Raw genomic sequence first — 23449 nt, forward strand, 5'->3', positions numbered from 1 at the left:
ACGAGTGAAATCAAATGTTTTCAAAGTATATTCTATAGTACTTTACAGGGTTGAGTGTGGTTATACTTAGCTTCGTGCTAACGCGTGTTTTCCTATTTGTTTATGTGTTTCTTGTAAAACCCCTGTTAGGTGGGCCCAGCAGTGAGAAGTGATCGAGTTAGACTAGTCTTTTAGATTGAGATGTCTAAACTCTTATTGACTTATTTTTGTCGTTATCCATCAGATGTTAGACTTGTGATGTTTTGTTGACATTGATGATGTAGACTTTTCGGGTGACTTTTTCCCCCTTATGACTTTCAGTAATTAGTATGGATGTTAGATATTTATTTTATTTCTAGTTCTACACCTCCCCCCCCCCCCCCCCCCCCCCTAGCCTGTGCAATCACCACGGAGTGGTGGTTGTGGCGGTGACATTCCCACTAGTTATCTAATTCTGCTGCTTAGTTTATGACAATTGTGGTTTAGATTTGTGATTAAGAGTTAGAAAAGTGGGGTGTTACAATAATGTAGAAAGAATACAATGGACAATGTAATAAATATAATAAATTAATAAATTTGAAGGTAAGGAATCTTTGAATTATAGAAAATAAAGATAATATAACTAATGAAATTATATTTCTTTTAAATTTTTTTATAATGAATATTTTTTTTAAAATAAAGCATTATAGACATCTAATTTTAAATTAATTAAATGCATATGCATTAATTTTTGTTGTAGCTACTAATTTATTTTTATTATTTTTTAATTTAATAAGAGTAATAAAGTGTCGTACATACTTTTCATCAACAATAATGAAATCAATGATTTTTTTTTTTAATTTCCATTCCTTGTTGAGACAAATTATTTTGAGAGTTTGTAAATGACAATTGCTACAATTGCTGTCAATAGAGAATGATAATAAATAAATAAATAAATAATATGGTTACAATAGATATTGTTATAATGATATAGTAAAAATTAACTTACAAATTTCTTTAGAAGTTTTCATGCATTGATAAAATTCTGATGTGCAAACTTGTTCAATTGGAGCTAGTAGGATGTTAACATTGTCAATTATTTGAAAAATGGTCCTACCGTCTTAGAGTCCATAATGTGTAATTGTATTTACGATCAACAACTTTGTAGTTAGGCCGCACAAGGCTGACAATGATGTAAAAACAATTTTGTTTAAAAAAATAATAGTATTATATTTGTAAAGTAATGTACAATTGTACCATTATAAAAAAAATACAAAAAATATTAATACCATAATAACCTAAATTATTCCAATTATGCAAAAGCATAATTGAAATATTAAGTTTTGTTTTAAATAATCAAAAGAAGAAGATAATAATAATAATAATAACAATAATAATAATAATAATAATAATAATAATAATAATAATAATAATAATAACAATAACAATAACAATAACAATAACAATAACAATAATAATAATAATAATAATAATAATAATAATAATAATAATAATAAACTTAACCTAAATTTCTTTTAAAAATATCAAGAAAATCAAATAATTTTTAAAGTTCCAGATTTATAATCTTTGATGCTTAACTTTGAATGCTATGTATTTAGGCGGGCTAATTATTTGACCAAAGTTTATGTTAAATTTTATATTATATATTTTTTTAATAAATTATTTTAACATATTCATAATATATGTTTAACAATTATGTTAACTCTAATTGGGATGAGGTTCGAACCTAAGACCTTTCTTATAAAATTTTAAATTAATTAAAATATTAAATGGATATGCATTAATTTTTGTTGTAGCTACTAATTTATTTTTATTATTTTTTAATTTAATAAGAGTAATAAAGTGTCGTACATACTTTTCATCAACAATAATGAAATCAATGATTTTTTTTTAAAAATTTTCATTCCTTGTTGTGACAAATTATTCTGAGAGTTTGTAAATGACAATTGCTACAATTGCTGTCAATAGAGAATGATAATAAATAAATAAATAATATGGTTACAATAGATATTGTTATAATGATATAGTAAAAATTAACTTACAAATTTCTTTAGAAGTTTTCATGCATTGATAAAATTTTGATGTTCAAACTTGTTCAATTGGAGCTAGTACGATGTTAACATTGTCAATTATTTGAAAAATGGTCCTACCGGCTTAGAGTCCATAATGTGTAACTGTATTTACGATCAACAACTTTGTAGTTAGGCCGCACAAGGCTGACAATGATGTAAAAACAATTTTGTTTAAAAAAATAATAGTATAATATTTGTAAAGTAATGTACAATTGTACCATTATAAAAAAAATACAAAAAATATTAATACCATAATAACCTAAATTATTCCAATTATGCAAAAGCATAATTGAAATATTAAGTTTTGTTTTAAATAATCAAAAGAAGAAGATAATAATAATAATAATAATAATAATAATAATAATAATAATAATAATAATAATAATAATAATAATAATAATAATAATAATAATAATAATAATAATAATAATAATAATAATAATAATAATAATAATAATAATAAAATAATAATAATAATAATAATAATAATAATAATAATAATAATAATAATAATAATAATAATAATAATAATAATAAAAATAATATTAATAATAATAATATTAATAATAATAATAATAAACTTAACCTAAATTTCTTTTAAAAAATATCAAGAAAATCAAATGATTTTTAAAGTTCCAGATTTATAATCTTTGATGCTTAACTTTGAATGCTATGTATTTAGTCGGGCTAATTATTTGACCAAAGTTTATGTTAAATTTTATATTATATATTTTTTAATAAATTATTTTAACATATTCATAATATATGTTTAACAATTATGTTAACTCTAATTGGGATGAGGTTCGAACCTAAGACCTTTCTTATAAAATTAAGAGAAAATTTTAATTTTGGTCCTATGACTATATGGGTCTTGTTAATTTCAGCTCTTGACTTTCAAAAATGTCAATTTAGTACCTTAACTATGCAATTTTTGTCAATTTTGGTCACTCCGGCCAAATTTCGCCGGAAAATTTTAATAATTAAAATAATAAGGATATTTTGGTCATTTCACGTCTCTTTTCTTCTTCCCAAGCAAGTTCATCCCTTTCTCTCCCGTTTCCGGCGAATGCAATGAAAATGATGGAGGAAGCTGCTTGGGATCTGTTTTACGCCGCCGCCGGCGAGGTCGCGAGGATGAAAGTGATGGAGGATGTTGCGGCTGCACTATACCAGAGAGAAAACAACACCAAAACGCCTACATCAAGCTTGTCCTCCATGCCCTCAAGCACAAATCTTCTGTCGTCAACGGCTTTCTCCTCGACCGTCCCTCACCCACCGGCGACGCCGTCGAAGTCACTAATTTAGTCCCTCTCTTCCACTCTCAATTTTCATTTTTTAAAATGATATTTTAGGTTTAGGCTTCAATGGTTAGCTCTTGATAAAAATTTAGTATTTCTTTTTTTTTTTTTTTTAGATAGAGGAGTACTATGGTGATAAGGGTTTGAGTATTGTTGGGTACTTTTACGGCAATGAGCAGAGGATGTTGCCGGAAATGGAGAAAAGACAATCGCCGGAACTGTAGAAAAGGGAAGGACTCGTCGGAGAAGAAAGAATGGGAGTAAAATGATTAAAATACCCTCATTATTTGACCAATTAAAATTTTTCGGCCAAATTTAGCCGGCAATTTGGCCGGAGTGATCAAAATTGACAAAAGTTACATAGTCAAAGTACTAAATTGGCACTTCTGAAAGTCAAGGGCTGAAATTAACAAGACCTCTATAGTCATATGATCAAAATTGAAATTTTCTCTAAAATTAATGAGTATGTTTAGAATAATAAATAGTTAACGGAATATTCCGTTACTAAAGTTTATACTAATGGAATTTAGGGTTATTTAATGGAAGAAAATAATATAATAGAGGATAAATAAGGAAAATCATTAAAAAAAATACTTAAATCAAAATAATATGAACCATTCATTTTAAGAAACCACTATGACCGACATTTTTTTGTTCCAGTTAAGGGCTAACATTATTAGCTCTTATTAGATTTGTAGATAAAGGGAAAAGGGTCAAATAAGCCTAAGAACTTTTATTAAAAAGTCAATTAAGCCCTTAAATTTTCAAAATTTATAATTAAATCCATAAACATACTATCCTTGCCTATTTCCAACCCTAATATAGCATCTCATACAAAATAAATATAATGTTTGAAAATGATAAAATCAGTATACAAACATTATATTTATTTGTAAATGATAAATCAATATTATGCCAAAGAACTTGTGATTAAGCGGCATAATTATGATTCTCTAAAATAGAAGATGACCCTGTTAGAACGATAGTGGAATACTACATTGTACTCAGAGTGAATCCTACAGTACTATTAGTGAAAGCAGTGGAATACTACATTGTACGTCAGAGTGAATCCTAAAGTACTATTAGTGAAAGCAGTACAACAAGCCCTAAAGCACAGAGAATCCTACCAAAATTTCATTTAGTTAATCACTGCACAATAACATCTAAGACTGGGTATTGAACTTCTGGAAGAAGAACCTTAGATGTTGAGTGTCCCATAGCAACCCAATGCAGTCACCTTCCTGCAAATTCCTTCTCTTCACAAACTCCATAGACCAGTTGCTTGTGAGCAGAAAGCTGCGAGTCTTCCATTGCTTCAGGCTAAGCTCATGCTCAGAAAAGGTGTCCAAATCCCAGATTTTGACTCTTAATCCTTCCCTGCTTTGACAAGTTGCGCACCTCTCCTCATCCATCAATGGCAGAACGTATTTCTTCACATCGTCTTTAGCCAACAACAACCTTGATGAACTGTTGACGTAGTTCTGTTGGAGGGGTTTCCACCCTCTGTTTCTTGGCCACTCCCTCGTCATATGTTATTGTTGAATGTGAACAATATTCTTCTGTCTTATTGGGTTTGGGTTCGTCAACTTCCTGTCTTTTTCGTTTCTTGTATGGCAAGAAATCTTCAAATATTGTGGCAGATAAGGATGGGTTTGAAAGTGTTGATGGAGATACGAGCGTATAGGTGAAATCTTGGAGATGGGTGTAGAGATAAACTGAGAGGAACGGTGGAAACAGAGTGATCCGACGCCATAATGGTTGTTGAAGAAGACAGGTTCTCCATTACACTCTGTTCGTTAATAACAAATCAAAGTGCAGATTAGAAGATGTTTGTGAGTGATGAGAAAGAGGAAATTAAACGCCAACTTATAGAGCCGTAAAACGTAATTCTAATTCCGGTGGGATTAGGGTTGCGCAGTTATTAGCAGCTGTCAACGTACGGGTGTCATGGCCTTTTGAAATAATGTAAATTTATTATACAAACTAGTTTTTTTAAGTGCATTGCGCGATTGAGATAATGTCCATGTTTTTTTGTAAGATTATATTAAAATTATTCATGCATAGATAATTGAAGGTTAAATTTGCATATTTAAATAGGTAATTTTAAGTTTACAAATGCAAGATAATATAGTCAAGATTGATTATAATTGTCAATAAAATAATTGTATTGGTATGGTTGAAACCAAATACCAGATATAAGGGAGAGCAAATAAAAATTAGGGCATAAAATATTAAATATATACTAATATTAAAGAGTCAACTGCTGATTGTCAAATAAGGACATTGCGAGATAGTTTCCCACTTCAATTTGTTGTGTGATTTGAATACTCTTTTTGTCAATAAATTACCTAAGTAGTTAATATGATTAGCGTAATTATATTTTTTTTTATTTTTTTTAAACAATTATTATTATTATTATTATTATTATTATTATTATTATTATTATTATTATTAAATATATATATACCCTTAGGTCATTTTACATGTTAATCTAAATAGCTAATTTTTTCAAATATCTTTTTATTATAGGCTTAACTCTCTTGGGCTCTTATTAGTATATATATATATATATATATATATATATATATATATATATATATATATAGTTTGGAGTGTAATGAAACTTTATTTCCTTAACCAAATCAAAGCTTCTCACTGCTAGAAACTATGGAAAGCCTTGTTCCGACCATTTTTGGTATTCGAAAAAACCTTTGTTGCTATTTCCGATCACCTTTTACTTACGACTTGATTTAAGATTACTTTCAAATTGTCGAAAATTTCATAATTTCCAGTAGTGTGCCGCCACAACTAATAATAATAAAGAAAATTGGTTTCTTTACATCATTCTGACGCCCCAAATTCACATTCCCTAATAATAATAATAATAATAATAATAATAATAATAATAATAATAATAATAATAATTTTAAGGATCTGCGTACTTTCCACCTTGCTATGTTAGGCAAACAAATATGGTGTTTTCTAACTGAACCAGAGTTCTTAGTAGCAAGAATTTATAAGGCAATGTATTTTCTTAAGTCCTTTTTTATTAATGCTACCGTGGGTAACAACTCAAGTTTTTGTTGGCGTAATATTATGGCTGCACATGATTTGTTTTGTAGGGGGTGAGGTGTAGAATTGGTAATGGTAAATCTACTTTTATTTAGGATCATCCCTGGCTCCTGATGACCCTTCTCCTATGGTTCAAACCACTATGCCCCATGAGTTGGTTCTCTGGTTGCAGGTTTAATTGACTTGGACACGAATACATGGGATCACTCTATCTTGTCTGACACTTTTATTCCCAGGGACGTGGTCCGTATCTTTAGGATCCCAGCCAGTCCAGGGTATGAGGACTCTTGGTTTTGGCAGGGACACCCGAGGGGAAGTTATTTGGTGAAAAATGACTATAAGCGCATAATTGGCGAGTTTGAGACCCAACCTGATGATTTTGATAAATGGATTCCTTTTTGGAAGATTAAAGTCCCTCCCAAATGGAAGGCTTTCTTGTGAAAAGCCCTCAATGATATCCTTCCCACTACTTCAAATCTGATTTTAAAGAGAGTGGAGGTGGATTCTTTGTGTTCTATGTGTGATCTTAATCATGAGAATACTATGCATGCCCTCCTTCTCTGTGAATTTACTCAACTTGTTTGGAATGAATCCCCTATTCCTATCTCTAACATTATCGGCAACACATTCACTGTGTGGTTTAAGAACATGATGAATTGTATGAATGAAGATAATGTTGGCTTGGTTGTAGCAACTCTTTATCACGTGTGGAGGGCAAGGAACACTGCCGTCTGGGAAGGGTCACTGCCATTTTCGAAGAGAGTTTGGTAGGTGGCGAAGTCGGCCTTGATGGCGTGGAACCAAGTCCATCAGCGCGGCGAGCTGAGGCGACAGCAGCTCCAACGGCCATTCCAGCTATACCGAGGCTAGTTCTGCCCAGGTGCTTCGTCGACGCTGGGTACCGCCCATCGACTGGAGAAGAAACGTTCGGCGTTGTCATGTTCATGCCGGGCGGAGGTTACGCGGCAGCGGCCAACGGTGTACTTCTGGGATGCTTTTTACCACTCATGGCAGAAGGTTTGGCTTGCAAGGAGGCGCTATCCTGACTAAGATCGGGGTATACTATATGTTGAGATCATCACTAACTGTTCCGAGCTACTTACCTGCCTATCATCTACGCAAATTGCTATCTTTCCCTTTGTTGGTTTGGTTGTTGAAGACTGTAGAAAGGCTATGTCTACTCTTAATTCTTGCTTTGTTTCTTTAGTTCCTAGATCGGTTAATTTATCTGCTCATACACTTGTTTCTGCGGCCTTCACTCAGGCTTGCTCTATGTCCCGAGACGCTATCCATCTTGACTATATTTCTGCTTTGCTTCAATAATACACGGTTGCTTTGCTTTCAAAAAAAAAAAAAAAAAAAAGAACAAATCACATTTTGTTTCTCTAGTTAGGTTAAAGTTTGACTAAAGTTATTTTCAATTTCATTTTTCATAATATTAAGTTTAGTATTAGTATATAAAATTTATATATTTAGAAACTATATTAAAAGTACTATTAAACACAAAAAAAATTTAAATTAAAAATTAATTAAAATTACTAAAGAAAATAAGCAAATAAAGAAAGAATTGATTTGACCAATAAATAGTAAATAAGATACACAAAATGGGACTGATGAAATAAGTAAAAGACTTGCAATAATAACTGCTTTGATGTTGTCATGCGTGAGTGGAAATTGAAGCTCCCCACGCTCTTTCAATCTCAATAAAACATCAACAATATCTTCCCTTCCAATTTCACCATTGGCTGCAAGCCTGCAATTTCTCTGTTCTCTGTATGATCTATCATCAATAATATTCTCAAGAATTTGATCATGCTCACATGCAAGGAAGAAATCCGCGACGTCAAAACCAGCCAACAAAGACATCAATGTAACTTTTCCATTAATCATTATTATTATTATTATTATTATTATTATTATTATTATTATTATTATTATTATTATTATTATTATGATAATGATAATGATAATAATAATGATAATAATAATAATAAGTAATTTATGTGGTGCAAACTATTTAGGCTGACTAAGTATTAGAACTTGGTCATCATTAGGTAATTGGTTACCTACATTAATGGGATGTAGGTATTAGACTCCTAAGTTCTCTCACTGCTCAGTTGACAACTTATACACCATCTAGAGTAGCTGAGAGAAGTGAGAGAAACGCTTCTTTGGTTTACGGTGATTTCACAGCAGCCCGAGGAACTCCTGTTCAACCGACAACGGATTCAGGCAATTAAGAACTCAAACTAGAGATTAGTGGGTTTATTCTTTATTGCCACGTATTATATGCATAACATGGATTAAATGCTTACATTTGGTATCAAAGTCAATTTAATCTCTGCCTAGTTTTTTTTTTTATTGCATAATCTACAGTCTTTTACATATGATATACATGGTTGTATAATTTAGAATTTGTGTGTAATTTAATGCAATCATATTTGTCTAGACTGCTGGAAATTTTTTTTTCTGCATTAAGAATTAAGAATCATTTTTTTTTGCAATTAGATTTTACATACTGCATATTGTTCATACTGCTTTCCAACTATGGTTCGTCGTTTTTTTGGTTCTTCGATTCGCCGGATTTACTTCAAATATGAGAACACATGACTTAGTGAAGTTTCTTGGGGAGGAATACTAGTTATATGGTCCTGGTTTAAACGTCATGTTGCTACTAGTCCCCTTGCAACGCTACTCTATCTAATGAGTTGATATTTAACTGGGCTTTGCCTCGACCAACTTTCTTGGAAATATACCTAATGATTGTCTATCGTATGTTGGTTTAATCTGTTTGTTTGGCTTTAAAATCCCCTTTTCCAAGTGATTACAATTTTGTAATTAAAGAGTATCCATAACATCTTTAATTGCTTAAATTTTCTTTAGATTAACTCACATAAAGAGTTGGCAATACCCTTGTAATTAATTCTACGTACCCATTTTGTTTTTCACCATTCAGTTTTTGGTAGATTCATTATACGTAAAAATTTAGTCCACAGGCAATTTTTATGGCATTTGAATTTATTTTTTGCATAAATTTACATTGGTAAAATATGCACTTTAGTTCTTTTGTGCCTCGAAAATAAAAACTAACTCATAATTTTTTACCAGCAACTAGCCCAACTGTCATAAACATCGATGTTCCAACGCTTACTCCAAACAATCATAAAGGATGGAAAGATGCCCTCCTCATCTATTTTGGCTGGCTCGAAATGGACTATGCTATCAACTATCTAGAGTCCCCGGCTATCACCGTGGCAAGCACTCCAGAAGCCAAAGAACTTTGGGCTAGATGGGAACGATCAAACTGTTTATGCATCTTGTTCATTAAGTCTTGACTTTCGAGTGATATTCGTGGCACGATTGATAAAATTACCAAAGTTCAGGAGTATATTAAGGCTATTGATGATCAGTTTGAAACTTCAAAAAAATCCTTGGCAAGCACCTTAATCATGAAGTTCACCTCCATTCGTTTTCCCCCGCCAATGGTTTGCGTAGTCACATCATGCAACTCAGTGATATTGCAACTCAACTTGAAAAGTTGGAGATTAAACTTCCAGACTCATTTGTGGTGCACTTTGCATTGAATACTCCCCCTTCTGAGTATAGCCCCTTTAAAATTTCTTATAACACACATGACCAGAAATGGTCTATTAATGACCTAATCACTAAGTGTGTGCAAGAAGAAGGGAGGTTACTTCATGAACAAGGGGGGAGAGTGCCATGCTTGCAACAGCCAAGCCTAAAGGAAGATCTGGAAAACATCCCACTTCAGCTAAAGAGAAAGCAAAAGTATCCCTCAGACTGAAATTAAGAAGACGCAGAAATGCTTCTTCATTAAGAAGAAGGGGCATATGAAGAAAGACTGTGCAAAGTTTAAGAAGTGGATGTCTGAGAAAGGTATAATCTCTTCCTTTGTTTGTTTCGAATCCAATGTGTCAGACATTAATACTAACACTTGGTGGATTGATTATGGTTCAACAATCCACATTGCAAATTCTTTACAGGATATGCAAAATCTGCGGCAACCAATGTCAAATGGGCGGAACATCTTCTCCGGAAATAAGATGGGCTCGCCGGTTGAGGCTGTAGGGACTTGCAAGTTGATATTAGATAGCGTTTTTTTTTTTTTCGGAATTAGAGTTGACATTTTATGTACCAACTTTTTCACAAATTTGGTTTCCATTTCAAGACTTGTTCCATTGGGGTTCAATTTTAATTTTTTACACAAGTATTTCAGTTATTCAATAATTCTACTTGTGTTGGAAATGGTACACTATCTAATGGTCTTTGTCGTCTTCACTTACAAAACGATGCAAGTTATGGTTCTTTACATGATCAAATTGGCACCAAATGGTGTAGTATTAACGACAAATCTTCAATGTTGTGGCATCAGAGATTAGGACATATCTCCCTTGAGCGTATTAAAAGGTTGGTAAAGGATGGAGTACTTTCTACTCTAGACTATACTAACTTTGAGACTTGTGTAGACTACATTAAAGGTAAGCAGACTAACAAGTCAAAGAAAGGTGCCAATAGAAGTTCAACATTGTTAGAGATAATTCATACTGACATATGCTGTCCAGATATGGATATGCAGGGTCAGAAATATTTCATTACCTTTATAGATAACTTCTCTAGATTTACCTATTTGTATTTACTTCAACGTAAGCATGAACCATTGGATATCTTTAAAACATCTAAGGCTGAATTTGAAAACCAATGCAAGAAGCAAATACAAATAGTTAGGTCAGATAGAGGTGGTGAATATTATGGTAGATACACAGAAAATGGACAAGATTTGGGTCCGTTTGCTAAATTCCTTCAAGAGCATGTGATTGTTGCCCAATACACCATGTCGGGTTCCCTGGATCAAAATGGTGTTGTTAAAAGAAGGAATCGGACTCTTTTGGACATGGTGCGGAGTATGCTAAGCAACTCTACACTTCCAAAATCATTGTGGGTCGAAGATCTTAAGACGACAACGTATATATTGAACCGGGTTCCGACCAAGGCTGTCCCCAAGACACCTTTTGAGTTTTTCAAAGGTTGGAAACCGAGTTTGCATCATATGCGTGTTTGAGGATGTTCGTCTGAGGTGAGGATAAATAACCCACATGAAAATAAACTTGACCCGAGGACTATTAGTGCTTTCTTTATTGGATATCCACAATCTTCTAAGGGTTATAGGTTTTATTGTCCAAAACATACTACTAGGATATTGGAATCAAGAAATGCTAATTTTCTTGAAGATGACTTGATCAGTGTGAGAGATAGATTTAAGGACTTAGTTCCTATATTTTATCATATTAACTCTTGCCCTTCTACATCATCTAACGGAGTTGTACTTATACGCAACGCGCCTTCAGTTCTGCCTGCGGTTGTGCAAGCTACTGTTGAGATTCCACAAACTGTTGAAAATCAGCCATTGGAAGAACAAGTTTAGGACTTACAGCAACCTCCCGAACTAGACTTTGAGCCAATGGTTGAACCAAATAAGGATTTACAGCAAGATCCTGAACCGACACAGACCGAATTTGGATCGATTCTAGAACTGCTTCCAGTTCCTGAAGAGGTAGTTGCGCCACAACCTTCTCAAGGTATTGGTGTTCCAACATAAAGACGGTCTACTCGGGTAAGACGTTCAACAGTTCCTAGCTATTATGTATTGTATCTACAAGAATCTGACATTGGATACGAAAATGATCCTGAAACGTTTTCACAAGCCACAAATTGTGCAAAGTCTGATTTGTGGTTAGAAGCCATGAAAGATGAAATGAATTTCATGAAGACTAATGGAGTTTGGGACCTTGTCGAGTTACCTAATGGGGCTAAGCCGATTGGCAGTAAATGGGTGTTTAAAACCAAAAGAGACTCATTACTCATTAGGTAACATTGAAAGATACAAGGCCAAACTCGTTGCTAAGGGGTTTACTCAAATAGAAGGAATTGATTACGAAGAGACATTTTCTCCTGTATCGAAGAAAGATTCTATTCGTGTCATCCTGGCTTTAGTTGCAAATTTTAATCTTGGGTGTGAAAACTGCATTCCTAAATGGTGATCTAGAAGAGGAAGTTTATATGAAACAACCTGAAGGTTTCTCTTCTAGAGGTGGTGAGGATTTGGTGTGTAGGCTTAGAAATCCATATACGGCTTAAAACAAGCCTCCCATTAGTGGTATATTAAGTTCGACGGGGACATTTCTTCATTTGGTTTTGTTGAAAATCCCTTAGATCCCTGTATATACCAGAAGGTTAATTGGAGTAAAGTCTGTTTTCTTGTTTTGTATGTGGATGATATCCTACTCGCCACTAATGATGTGGGGATGCTTCGAGACGTGAAACAATTCCTTTCCAAAAATTTTTATATGAAAGATATGGGTGACGCTTCTTATGTCATTGGCATAAAGATTCATAGGGATCCTGGGGGATACTGGGTCTATCGCAGGAAACCTATATTAACAAAGTTTTGGAAAGATTTCGGATGCAAAATTGTTCACCGAATGTTGCTCCCATAGCAAAAGGGGATAAGTTTAGTTTGTATCGATGTCCTAAGAACGACTTGGAGAAGGAGCGTATGGAGGATATTCCATATGCTGAAGCGATTGGATGCCTTGGCTATATTCAAGTTTGTACAAGGCCCGACATTGCCTTTGTCGTCAGTATGTTGGGGCGGTACTTGCATAATCCAAGCATGGACCCATGGGGAGCTGTGAAGAGAGTTCTGAGGTATCTAAAAGGTACCAAAGACTTCAAGTTGGATTTTAGGCAGACGAACATCTTGGATGTTGTTGGTTATTCTGATGCGGACTTCGCTGGCTGTGTTGTTTCTCGGAGATCAACTTCCGGGTACGTTTTTGTAATGGCCGGTGGGGCTATCGCATGGAGAAGTGTTAAACAATCCTTAATAACTACTTCTACCATAGAAGTCGAGTTCGTTTCCTGTTTCGAGGCCACTTTCGAGGCCGATTGGCAGTAAATGGGTGTTTAAAACCAAAAGAGACTCATTACTCATTAGGTAACATTGAAAGATACAAGGCCAAACTCGTTGCTAAGGGGTTTACTCAAATAGAAGGAATTGATTACGAAGAGACATTTTCTCATGTATCGAAGAAAGATTCTATTCGTGTCATCCTGGCTTTAGTTGCAAGTTTTAATCTTGGGTGTGAAAACTGCATTCCTAAATGGTGATCTAGAAGAGGAAGTTTATATGAAACAACCTGAAGGTTTCTCATCTAGAGGTGGTGAGGATTTTGTGTGTAGGCTTAGAAATCCATATACGGCTTAAAACAAGCCTCCCATTAGTGGTATATTAAGTTCGACGGGGACATTTCTTCATTTGGTTTTGTTGAAAGTCCCTTAGATCCCTGTATATACCAGAAGGTTAATTGGAGTAAAGTCTGTTTTCTTGTTTTGTATGTGGATGATATCCTACTCGCCACTAATGATGTGGGGATGCTTCGCGACGTGAAACAATTCCTTTCCAAAAATTTTTATATGAAAGATATGGGTGACGCTTCTTATGTCATTGGCATAAAGATTCATAGGGATCCTGGGGGATACTGGGTCTATCGCAGGAAACCTATATTAACAAAGTTTTGGAAAGATTTCGGATGCAAAATTGTTCACCGAATGTTGCTCCCATAGCAAAAGGGGATAAGTTTAGTTTGTATCGATGTCCTAAGAACGATTTGGAGAAGGAGCGTATGGAGGATATTCCATATGCTGAAGCGATTGGATGCCTTGGCTATATTCAAGTTTGTACAAGGCCCGACATTGCCTTTGTCGTCGGTATGTTGGGGCGGTACTTGCATAATCCAAGCATGGACCCATGGGGAGCTGTGAAGAGAGTTCTGAGGTATCTAAAAGGTACCAAAGACTTCAAGTTGGATTTTAGACAGACGAACATCTTGGATGTTGTTGGTTATTCTGATGCGGACTTCGCTGGCTGTGTTGTTTCTCGGAGATCAACTTCCGGGTACGTTTTTGTAATGGCCGGTGGGGCTATCGCATGGAGAAGTGTTAAACAATCCTTAATAACTACTTCTACCATAGAAGTCGAGTTCGTTTCCTGTTTCGAGGCCACTTTGCAAGGTGTATGGCTCAAGAATTTCATCTTCGGGCTTAGAATTGTGGATTCTATATCTAAGCCATTGAAAGTCTACTGTGACAACTTAGCTGCAGTCTTCCTAGCTAAGAACGACAAAAGTAGGATTCGAAGTAAGCACATCGACGTCAAGTTCTTAGCCGTTAGGGAACGTGTCAAGAATAAAGTTGTATTCATTGAACACATTAATATTGAGTTGATGTTAGCAAATCCCTTGACTAAAGGCATGCTTCCATTTAATTTAAGGATCTGGTTCAGAAAATGGGACTTTCGTCCATTTTGTAAATTTGTATAAACATTTAGTTCAGTTTAATGAAATTCTTTTGCACTTCAAATACTTCAGATATTTTCTTTGAGTGCGTACACTATTCAGTTTTATCTCATTAAGAAAATACTTTAGTGGACTTGAAATGAACATATGGTTTGTTTTATTAAGTTTGATTACCTAAGTACTCGAAGGCAATTTGCATTTGATTATAATGGATATTACTTGCGCTAATGAGGACATATCATTATGGTTGGTGTAATCTTGTTCTTTGGGTTCCATGTTTGCACCAAGTGGAGAATGTAACGTTTCCCTTAATCATTATTATTATTATTAGGATTATTTTAATAATAATATTAAGTAATTTATGTGGTGCAAACTATTTAGACTGACTAAGTATTAGAACTTGGTGGGTAATTGGTTACCTACATTGATGGGATGTGGGCATTTAGACTCCTAAGTCCTCTCACTGCTCAGTTGACGACTCATACACCATCTAGAGTAACTGAGAGAAGTGAGAGAAACGCTTCTTTGGTTTACGGTGATTTCACAGCAGCCCGAGGAACTCATGTTCGACAGACAACAGATTCAATCAATTAAGAACGCAAACTATGGCTGGAGGTTAGTAGGTTTATTCTTTAGTGCCATGTATTATATGCATAACTTGGATTATGTGCTTACAAACAATTCTCTTAAAAAGATTATCAGCTGCTCCGGATCCCTACACCGTCGCCCAAACGCGGTTCTACAAGTGGTGGAGCTCGTAAACCAAAAGATTTTCTGCGTCACGTTGACAGAACGGCCTGCCATGGCGGTGAATCGGTGATAGATGAGACGAGGTGCGAAAGCTCGTCTTGTCTAATGGAATCGAAGGACTTGACTATCTTGGCGCTCAGTAACTCCAATATGCAAACCTTGCGCATCTGTTTCCAGTAATCTCCGTAGGGGGAGTAGGAGATATCTATGTTTTTATAGAAAATGATGTCGGTGGAGGTGCTTTGTGGCCTGCTGGCGAAGGCGAGGTCGTGGGTTTTCAGTATGGCTTTAGCCGATTCCGGCGAGGAGCATACGACGACGAAGATTTTTCCCAGCTACAAGTGCATCAACGGTCCATACTTTCTCGATAAGTCTCTGAGAACATGATACTGGTGTGCCCCGACTAAGTGGTGAAGGCTTCCGATAAAGGTTAGTTTCCATGGACCTGGTGGCAATAAATTCTGGGGTGTTCTATGTTTTTACCTCTTCCATAGTGTGAATAAAGTTGAAGCAAATGAGAGGAAGATGATGATGGAGGCCGAAACTGAGCTGAAGGGAAACTCAATTGTTTCCATTTCAGGATTGCAAGTATGATCAGAATATGATCTTCACAGGGTTTAATAGTTACAACTTCCAAATAAAGCGGTTGACAATAACTTGCATGTCTGTGTGTGCATATGCGCAAATATGCCATAATGTTGCAACGACTAGATAAGCAATCAAGGACCCACCCGCAGAACAATATCCATGCCTCATAATGCATGTAACACAAAACAAGCTAGCTAGGTATGTTTGGAGCATAGCTCAAGTAGTTCATCATTCTAAATTAAATAGAGTTAATAATTGTGTTTGGCTTACAATTTTAAGGTGCAGGACTCAATTCTTACAAGAAGATAGGGTGTTTGACAATTTACTGTTAGTGGATATGTGATAGTTTATATGTGATTATGTTTGATGTTTGTTGCTTTGATAAGCAAATTAAATAGTATTAGTGGTTTGTAAAAAGTAACTTAAGAAATTTGATATGTTTTTGTGTCTCAAAAGTTATAGATTGATTACCCTTGTTGTTTAGTTAGTGTTGGTTTTACAGCTACGAGGTAACCCGTCGGCAGACCAATACAACCACAAAACAATGCTAGAGAGCAAGAATGTCACGGAAGCAGTATTATTGCTAGAGAGTAAAAAATTGAACCTTTTATTATAAAGTGAACCATGGGGTATTTATACATAACGTGTGTTGTTAAAGGAAATGAACATATTAACAAATATGGACTTAAGAAACCTTCCTAAACTGAATTTGGATTTGTTTCCTAAGTTACAGGATCCCTTTCTCAATATCAGAGAAGGAAATCTTGTCCCAAAATCTGGAAAGAATCTAGGGTACCGTCCCTGCCATATACCAGCCTTACAGCCCGTCTTTCCTCCGCTAACTCCCGACTATCCATACCCCAACTAACCAACGGGTGGTCTTGACTGGGTACCCTACCCGGGTATCCATCACTAGTCCCTCACTTTCCCGCGGCTTACCAAGTTGATGGCGTGGGAAAGTAAATTGCCATTGCCAGTTTTTTGGGTCGTTGGGGCTTAGAAAATGGTCCTCTTGAATCTCGATTGTCATCTTCCAGGTGCTATCTGCTTGTTCTGGATGTTCATGCCAAAGGCTAGGCATTAACCGTCATACCTGGGCCTTTGACCGACTTCTTCCCATGTTGACCGAACTCTCACACTCAGTTTTCAAGGAGGCGCGGCAAGGCCGAGTGCCAACTTCCTTTCCAAGCCTACAGCCAAATACCTTTCATGCTGACAAGCTCTTGCATGACAAGGCTGAGTGCCAACTCCTTCTTCAGGCCTCCAGCCGACTACCCTTCATGCTGACAAGCTCTCGTACTCCATTTTCAAGGGGGTATGGCAAGGCTAAGCCCCAATTCTTTTTTCAAGCTTCAAGTCAACTACCATTCATACTACTACAATAATGGTATACTACATCACTTGATATACAGTGGTTGTTTTATTAACTGCCGCCTAATATATTTTGTTATTATTTAAAAAAATAGATATATACGACAGTTATAATATATAACCGTCGTATATACCTTAATTTAATTTTTTTATTTTTTAAATTGACGTATATACGACGGTTATTCAATTAACCGGTGTATATACTATATTTGTTTTATAAATTTTATAAATATTTATAATATTTACAACGATTATATGCCTAGCGGCCATATATACTATATATGGTTTTATTTTTTATTTTTTAAATATTTATAGTATATACGGCGGTTTTTGTATAACCGTCGTATATACCATATGTTTTATATTTTTTTAAAAAAATATTTAAAGTATGTACGACGGTTATACTACAACAATCGTATATACTATATTATTTGTTTGTGTTGTTAATATAATGTTTGAGAGAAAGTATTTGCGAAGAAATAGTTTTCACTCCTCTGTGTTGTTTTTGATTTATGCAATACATCATTCGTTCAAAATCTAGTTTAGTAAATATTGTATGTCTGTAATAAATTGAGTCTGTACTAGATAGGTGACTTAGTTCAGGTGGTGTCTGAAGATGAAGACTGAAAATCAGAAAGAACCAGTCAGAATTATTAGTTCAACATAAAGACTAGAGCAGTTATTTAGTTAGAGTGAATCTCGGGAATAACTGCTACAAATGGCCACATCCTACATGCATATAAGTTTGATAAATTTCAAGAATCTACTCAGCATATACAACATACTTCAAAATGGCAGTTTCAACAGAGCTTAAACTAAGCAACTTGAGGAATGTTTAATTCAAGTTGGATTTGACGCTTGATGATCTTGGGCTGTAAACCACAAGATTACTCGGGAGACTTCAACTTGTGAGATTGAGGAAGTCTTGCACCGGCTCTTCAAGAGTCTTCGACGCACACACATTGCTTATGACTAGTCAAAAGCTCGAAGAGTTCGTTCATAACTATTTGTTTGGTAAAACACCTTCAAATCAATTATGAATGAAGAGTTGGGCAAACCATCTTGTGGTGTCCTTCAGACGTAGGAATTGTTATTCCGAACTGGGTTAACAAACTTACTCTGTTCTATGTTTGTTTGCCTTTTTCTGCCTCTACATTTGTGTAATTTTTACGCATTGCACTACGTCCTGAACTAGTCCTCATTTGGTTTCAATCGTTTCTGTTACTAAGCCTATCTTTCAGTTATTAGTGATAGAGTTTGTTGAGTATAATATTGTCTATATTTGAATGTTGGTGTCTATGTATGCATTCTGGGTAATATGGTTGTGCATTATGTTGTATCGGTTGTGCAACCCAGTGTTATGAGTTGTGCATTATTGGCTAGTGAGCTGTGCATTAGTACGCTTAGTGTGGTGCATCGTAGGATTGTTGATAAATCTATGATTTTTGGAGGTGGTGCATTGTAGGCTGTTCGACTATGCGCTAGGGCGCTAGGTGTGGTGCATTGTAGGCTATTCGACTATGAACTAGAGTGCTAGGTGTGGTGCATTGTAGGATTGTGAGTTATGCATTAGTGAGGTATCAATGCATCACTATTTTAGTTGTGGTGGTGCATTATACTGTCGTTACAGTTTTTTTAGTCGTGGAGTTTTGTTTTTTGACAACAATAGTTGTTTGTTTCCTTTAATATTGTTAGAGAAGAAATAGGTTTGGAAATTGTAGTGTGGAAGGATTTATTATTTTTTTTTATGCGGTTGGTTGTTTGGAAGAATCATTTGCCCTTGGCCAAATATTCTTTACTATTTTATTCTCCTAATTTCCTTAATCTAAGTACATTTATTTGTTTAATCACACCCGTATGTCCTTTGTTTTTAATGGTTCAGATTAGACCACACGTTCTCAATTGCGGAGTGGTTATGTCTCAATCCATGTTATACCCCTAATACATGTTCATTTTTTGTATGCTAATAAAGGTATAACTTTTACTTTAAATGTTGTACACTTTAATTTTATTGGACAAAATTATCCCTACTACATTCTTGTTAGACAAAATTACCCTTACACCTTTATAACTTCATTATTTTTTAATTCAAACATTAATGTCAAAGGCCTTGTGGTCGAGCAACATAGTTGTGACCCTTCAAATAAGAGGTCTCAGGTTTGAACCCTAGTGTGGGGGCATTAAAAATCTAACATTGATGGTTTTATATATACTTATCATACCCTTTTCCTATTATATATATATATATATATATATATATATATATATATATATATATTGTAAAACAAAGTACAAAATTTATCAAAATTGTTTACATTAAATATAAATTCTTTAATTTTTTTTCCTCAATAATTTTATAATACAATGATTAAAATTGACTACCTTAAGGAATTGTAAAATATAATTTAAAATAAAATTTTTAATTATTTTTATTTATCAATAATTCAATATTATACATGAACTTTTGCGCATAGCGTGTATAAAAAGTATAAAATTAACATTCTCAACATTATTCTTTTTTATCCATAGTATAATGACAGTTATATGCTAATTACTTATATAATATTAATAATCATAAAAACAACTACTATAGGAAATTCAAAACAATAGTGAATTTATAATAACATAATTGTTCAAATAAAATATTTGAAAATATAATTACTAGTTGTATAAAAAAAATTAAAATATAATATTAATAATATATAAAATAATATATGATGGAGAATAATATAATGGACTTGGCCCATATAGATTAGAGAGTGTGAGCTCAAAGGGATGAGGAAGGGGGCTCACACGCATGGGTTCGCTTGCATGCTTACACGTACGCATGGACATCGCAAACATGCATGCACGCGTGTATGCGAGGTAGTTGCATGCGTACAGGGTGGCGGCTACATGTACGGGTGGCGGTTGCATGCGTACAAGGTGGCGGTTGCGCGCACGGGTGGCGCTTGCATGCCTATAAGGTGGTGGCTGCGCGTACGGATGACGGTTGCATGCGTACAAGGTGGCGGTTGCGCGCACGAGTGACGGTTGCATGCGCACAAGGTGGCTGCTGCGTGTACGGTGACAGTTGCATGTGTATAAGGTGGCGGCTGCGCGTACGGGTGGCGGTTGCATGCATGCTGTTGGCGACTACGTACATGCATGCATGCGGGTGGAATGGTGGCTAGTGCATGCATGCTGCGCACGGAAGGGCGGTTGACGGAGAGGGGTGCGTATAGGAACAGGGATCCCTGGAGAGTGCGCGACAAAATCGGTCTCATTCGAGTAGTTGGGGGTACGTGCGGAGAGGGGAGGACACGTGTATGGTGGGAGCTGGAGGCTGTAGATATCGTACACGTGTGTGGTATGCGGAAGTCCTGAGAGGGTATAAAAGGGGGGGGGGGGGGGGCTGCGGTCAGTTTAAGACGGGGAAAAAACACAAAAAGACCTGGTAGCCTGGCGGTCTGAGTCTTCTCTCTCTCCTAATTGGTCAAAGGATCGATTCTGGTATTATGCATGTAATTCGGGTTTCTGTCTATCCATTTATTTTCCTTTTCATCGTATAACTTCCCTTCCACATTGGGCTAGTGCGCATCTATGTGGGCCTCGCGTCCCACTGGCAATAATAGCTCTTTTATTCCGTTCTATATTTCCTATATTTCGTTTAATGTGTGCCCCAGCAATACGTGACAATCGGGGCCACCATTCGGGTATATGTGGTCCGGCGGTAAAACATCATTGCACGGTCTATGGGTTGTACAAAGAGGTCTTGGCGACCCTAGCTTTACCTCCTCTAACATTCTATCACGCACTCAAGTCCAACAAGCACCTAGATGAACGGATCTGGAAGTAGACTTCCACCTGGTATGCGTCTGAGCCCAGCATGTAGGCGCGGATCCCGCCTCTCGGTGGGGCGGGGAGCACATGAGTTCCATTCCTAGATTTGGTACGCTTTCACATTTTTTGCCTCTTTTTGGTTTTGTTTTACATCATCATTATTAAGCATAATAAAGGTCTGTTGATCCTAAAACGATAATGAATCTTCATTATCTACCCGCATGAACGCGAGCTCCGCTCCAACATACGCACCTTCACCTGGGCCTACAGGGATTGTAGCCAGCATACATTCTCTTTAAAAAAAAAAAAAAAAAAAAAAAAAAAAAAAAGGAATCACACGGTGTGTGGCGCTAGCATGAGGCAGCAGGCAGCCCCCACACTAGTATACCATCGTTGAAGGGGACGTGATCCCCAAGACGAGGGGTATACGCACATCCACCTGGGCCTGCAGGGTATGGTACGCAGCCCAACGTGCACCGTTAAAAGAAAAAAAAAAACGGAATCACACAGTGTGTGGCGCTAGCATGAGGTAGTAGGCAGCCCCCACACTAGTCTACCATTGTTGAATGGGACGCAATCCCCAAGACGAAGGGTATACACACATCCACATGGGCCTGCAGGGTATGGTACGCAGCCAGCGTGCACCGTTCAAAAAAAAAAAGGAGACCACCTGGAGACAGGTAACGCATGCTATCCTTTAGACGTCAAGCTCACAACAATATGAAGGGGGATAAACAAAAGAAAGAAATAATACAGATATGGAGTACGACAGCCAATGCAAATAAAAGCGATACATACGATGAGCATGGCAACAAGCAAAAATCCAGTTATGGCGACAAACCGAAAATAAAAAACAAAAAAGAAACAGCGACAAGAGATGGCTCTATGACCGGGACACACCTCGGCTCACGTAGATGATGGATTCACGCTTCCCACGCCATCAGGGCCAGATGATGGGTCATACGGCGCCGCGAGAGACGAACCGATTCCACATCCGGGTTTCTCTGGAGTAATCAGGAAAGCATTACCAGGCGGGGATGGCATAGTAGGGATCATCGGTTGAGGTGGTTGCTGTAGAGGAAATAGCTCTGGTAGTTCCCATACACCCATACTAAATGTGGAAAGACGGCGATCCAGTTTTTCCGTACAGGATCTCTTGTATTTGCCGTTGTCCCATGTAAAAGGAAGCCTCACCTTCGCGAACTATCCGGCTCTGACCCTCCAACGTCTCTCGCAACCAAACCTCTGCAAGAGGAGCCATAGCAACCCGACCACCCTGCGTAGTCACCTAGTCTTGAAAGATCTGCACAGAAGGAGGACATGTAAACTAACGAGGATTTTGGGCCTCTCGCCACTTAGCCAGGGCGTCCATCATCGGTTGACTTGACATATGAGGGGACGCTAACCAAGACTGCAGCAGAGTAGGCATACCTGACATAGCATGCTCATCTGCCACTCGCACAAAATTGTGAAAACCTCGCCAATCTCGAATGGCTGCCTGTACGGCATTAGCGTGAAGGGCCTCCAATTGTATGAGTCGCTCTTGCAAAGCCTGGAATTCTTTCTCCAACCGACCATGCTCAGCCACCAATGTATCATGCGCCACGCGCAATTGCATGTGATTTCGTTCCGATCGTGCTAAATCGACTACCAACATCTCTCGTGCACGTTCAGACTCGGTATACTCCCTGGTGGCCGCATCTAAACTGCTGCTACAACCCAATAGCATGCATGATCACCTAAAAAAGGGGGGGGGGGGGGGTCAGGACCAAGCGACGTGGGCAATAAAGTTGGGTATGGATGAAGGGTCCTCGCAATAGAGGTTTCAAAAAAAAATGAAAAAAAATTACATTTATGCTATCTCCCACCAGGTGGGAGCTGAGTGTATCCATGGAGATGCTATCCATCCAAAACCATTTGGAGGGAGTCACCATGTCATGCACATTTCGTCGAATGAATTCGATGTGGCTGGGCTTGTATGGTCGCAGAGCCCGAGCAGCGACATCGCCAAACCCCCGCGCGGCCAAGGGACCATGTGGCTCGTACTCTTCATGTCGCGAAGGGGGGCGACGCGACAACGCCTCCTGTATCCCCATAGGAGCTGCGTAAGTGGTGACCGGTG

At 36.5% G+C, this 23449-nt stretch overlaps 1 protein-coding gene across 1 annotated transcript; it reads right to left on the reverse strand.

The window, feature by feature from the left end:
• Window positions 1-4512: 4512 nt before the first annotated feature.
• LOC109163547 (putative B3 domain-containing protein At1g78640) lies at window positions 4513-4878 on the reverse strand. The gene has a single exon (XM_019312296.1). It carries the CDS (start codon window positions 4876-4878, stop codon window positions 4513-4515), a length of 366 nt encoding a protein of 121 aa, XP_019167841.1.
• Between the last annotated feature and the right edge of the window lie 18571 nt (window positions 4879-23449).

Source organism: Ipomoea nil, unplaced genomic scaffold, assembly GCF_001879475.1.
Source record: "Ipomoea nil cultivar Tokyo-kokei standard unplaced genomic scaffold, Asagao_1.1 scaffold3030, whole genome shotgun sequence".
NCBI classification, from domain to species: domain Eukaryota; kingdom Viridiplantae; phylum Streptophyta; class Magnoliopsida; order Solanales; family Convolvulaceae; genus Ipomoea; species Ipomoea nil.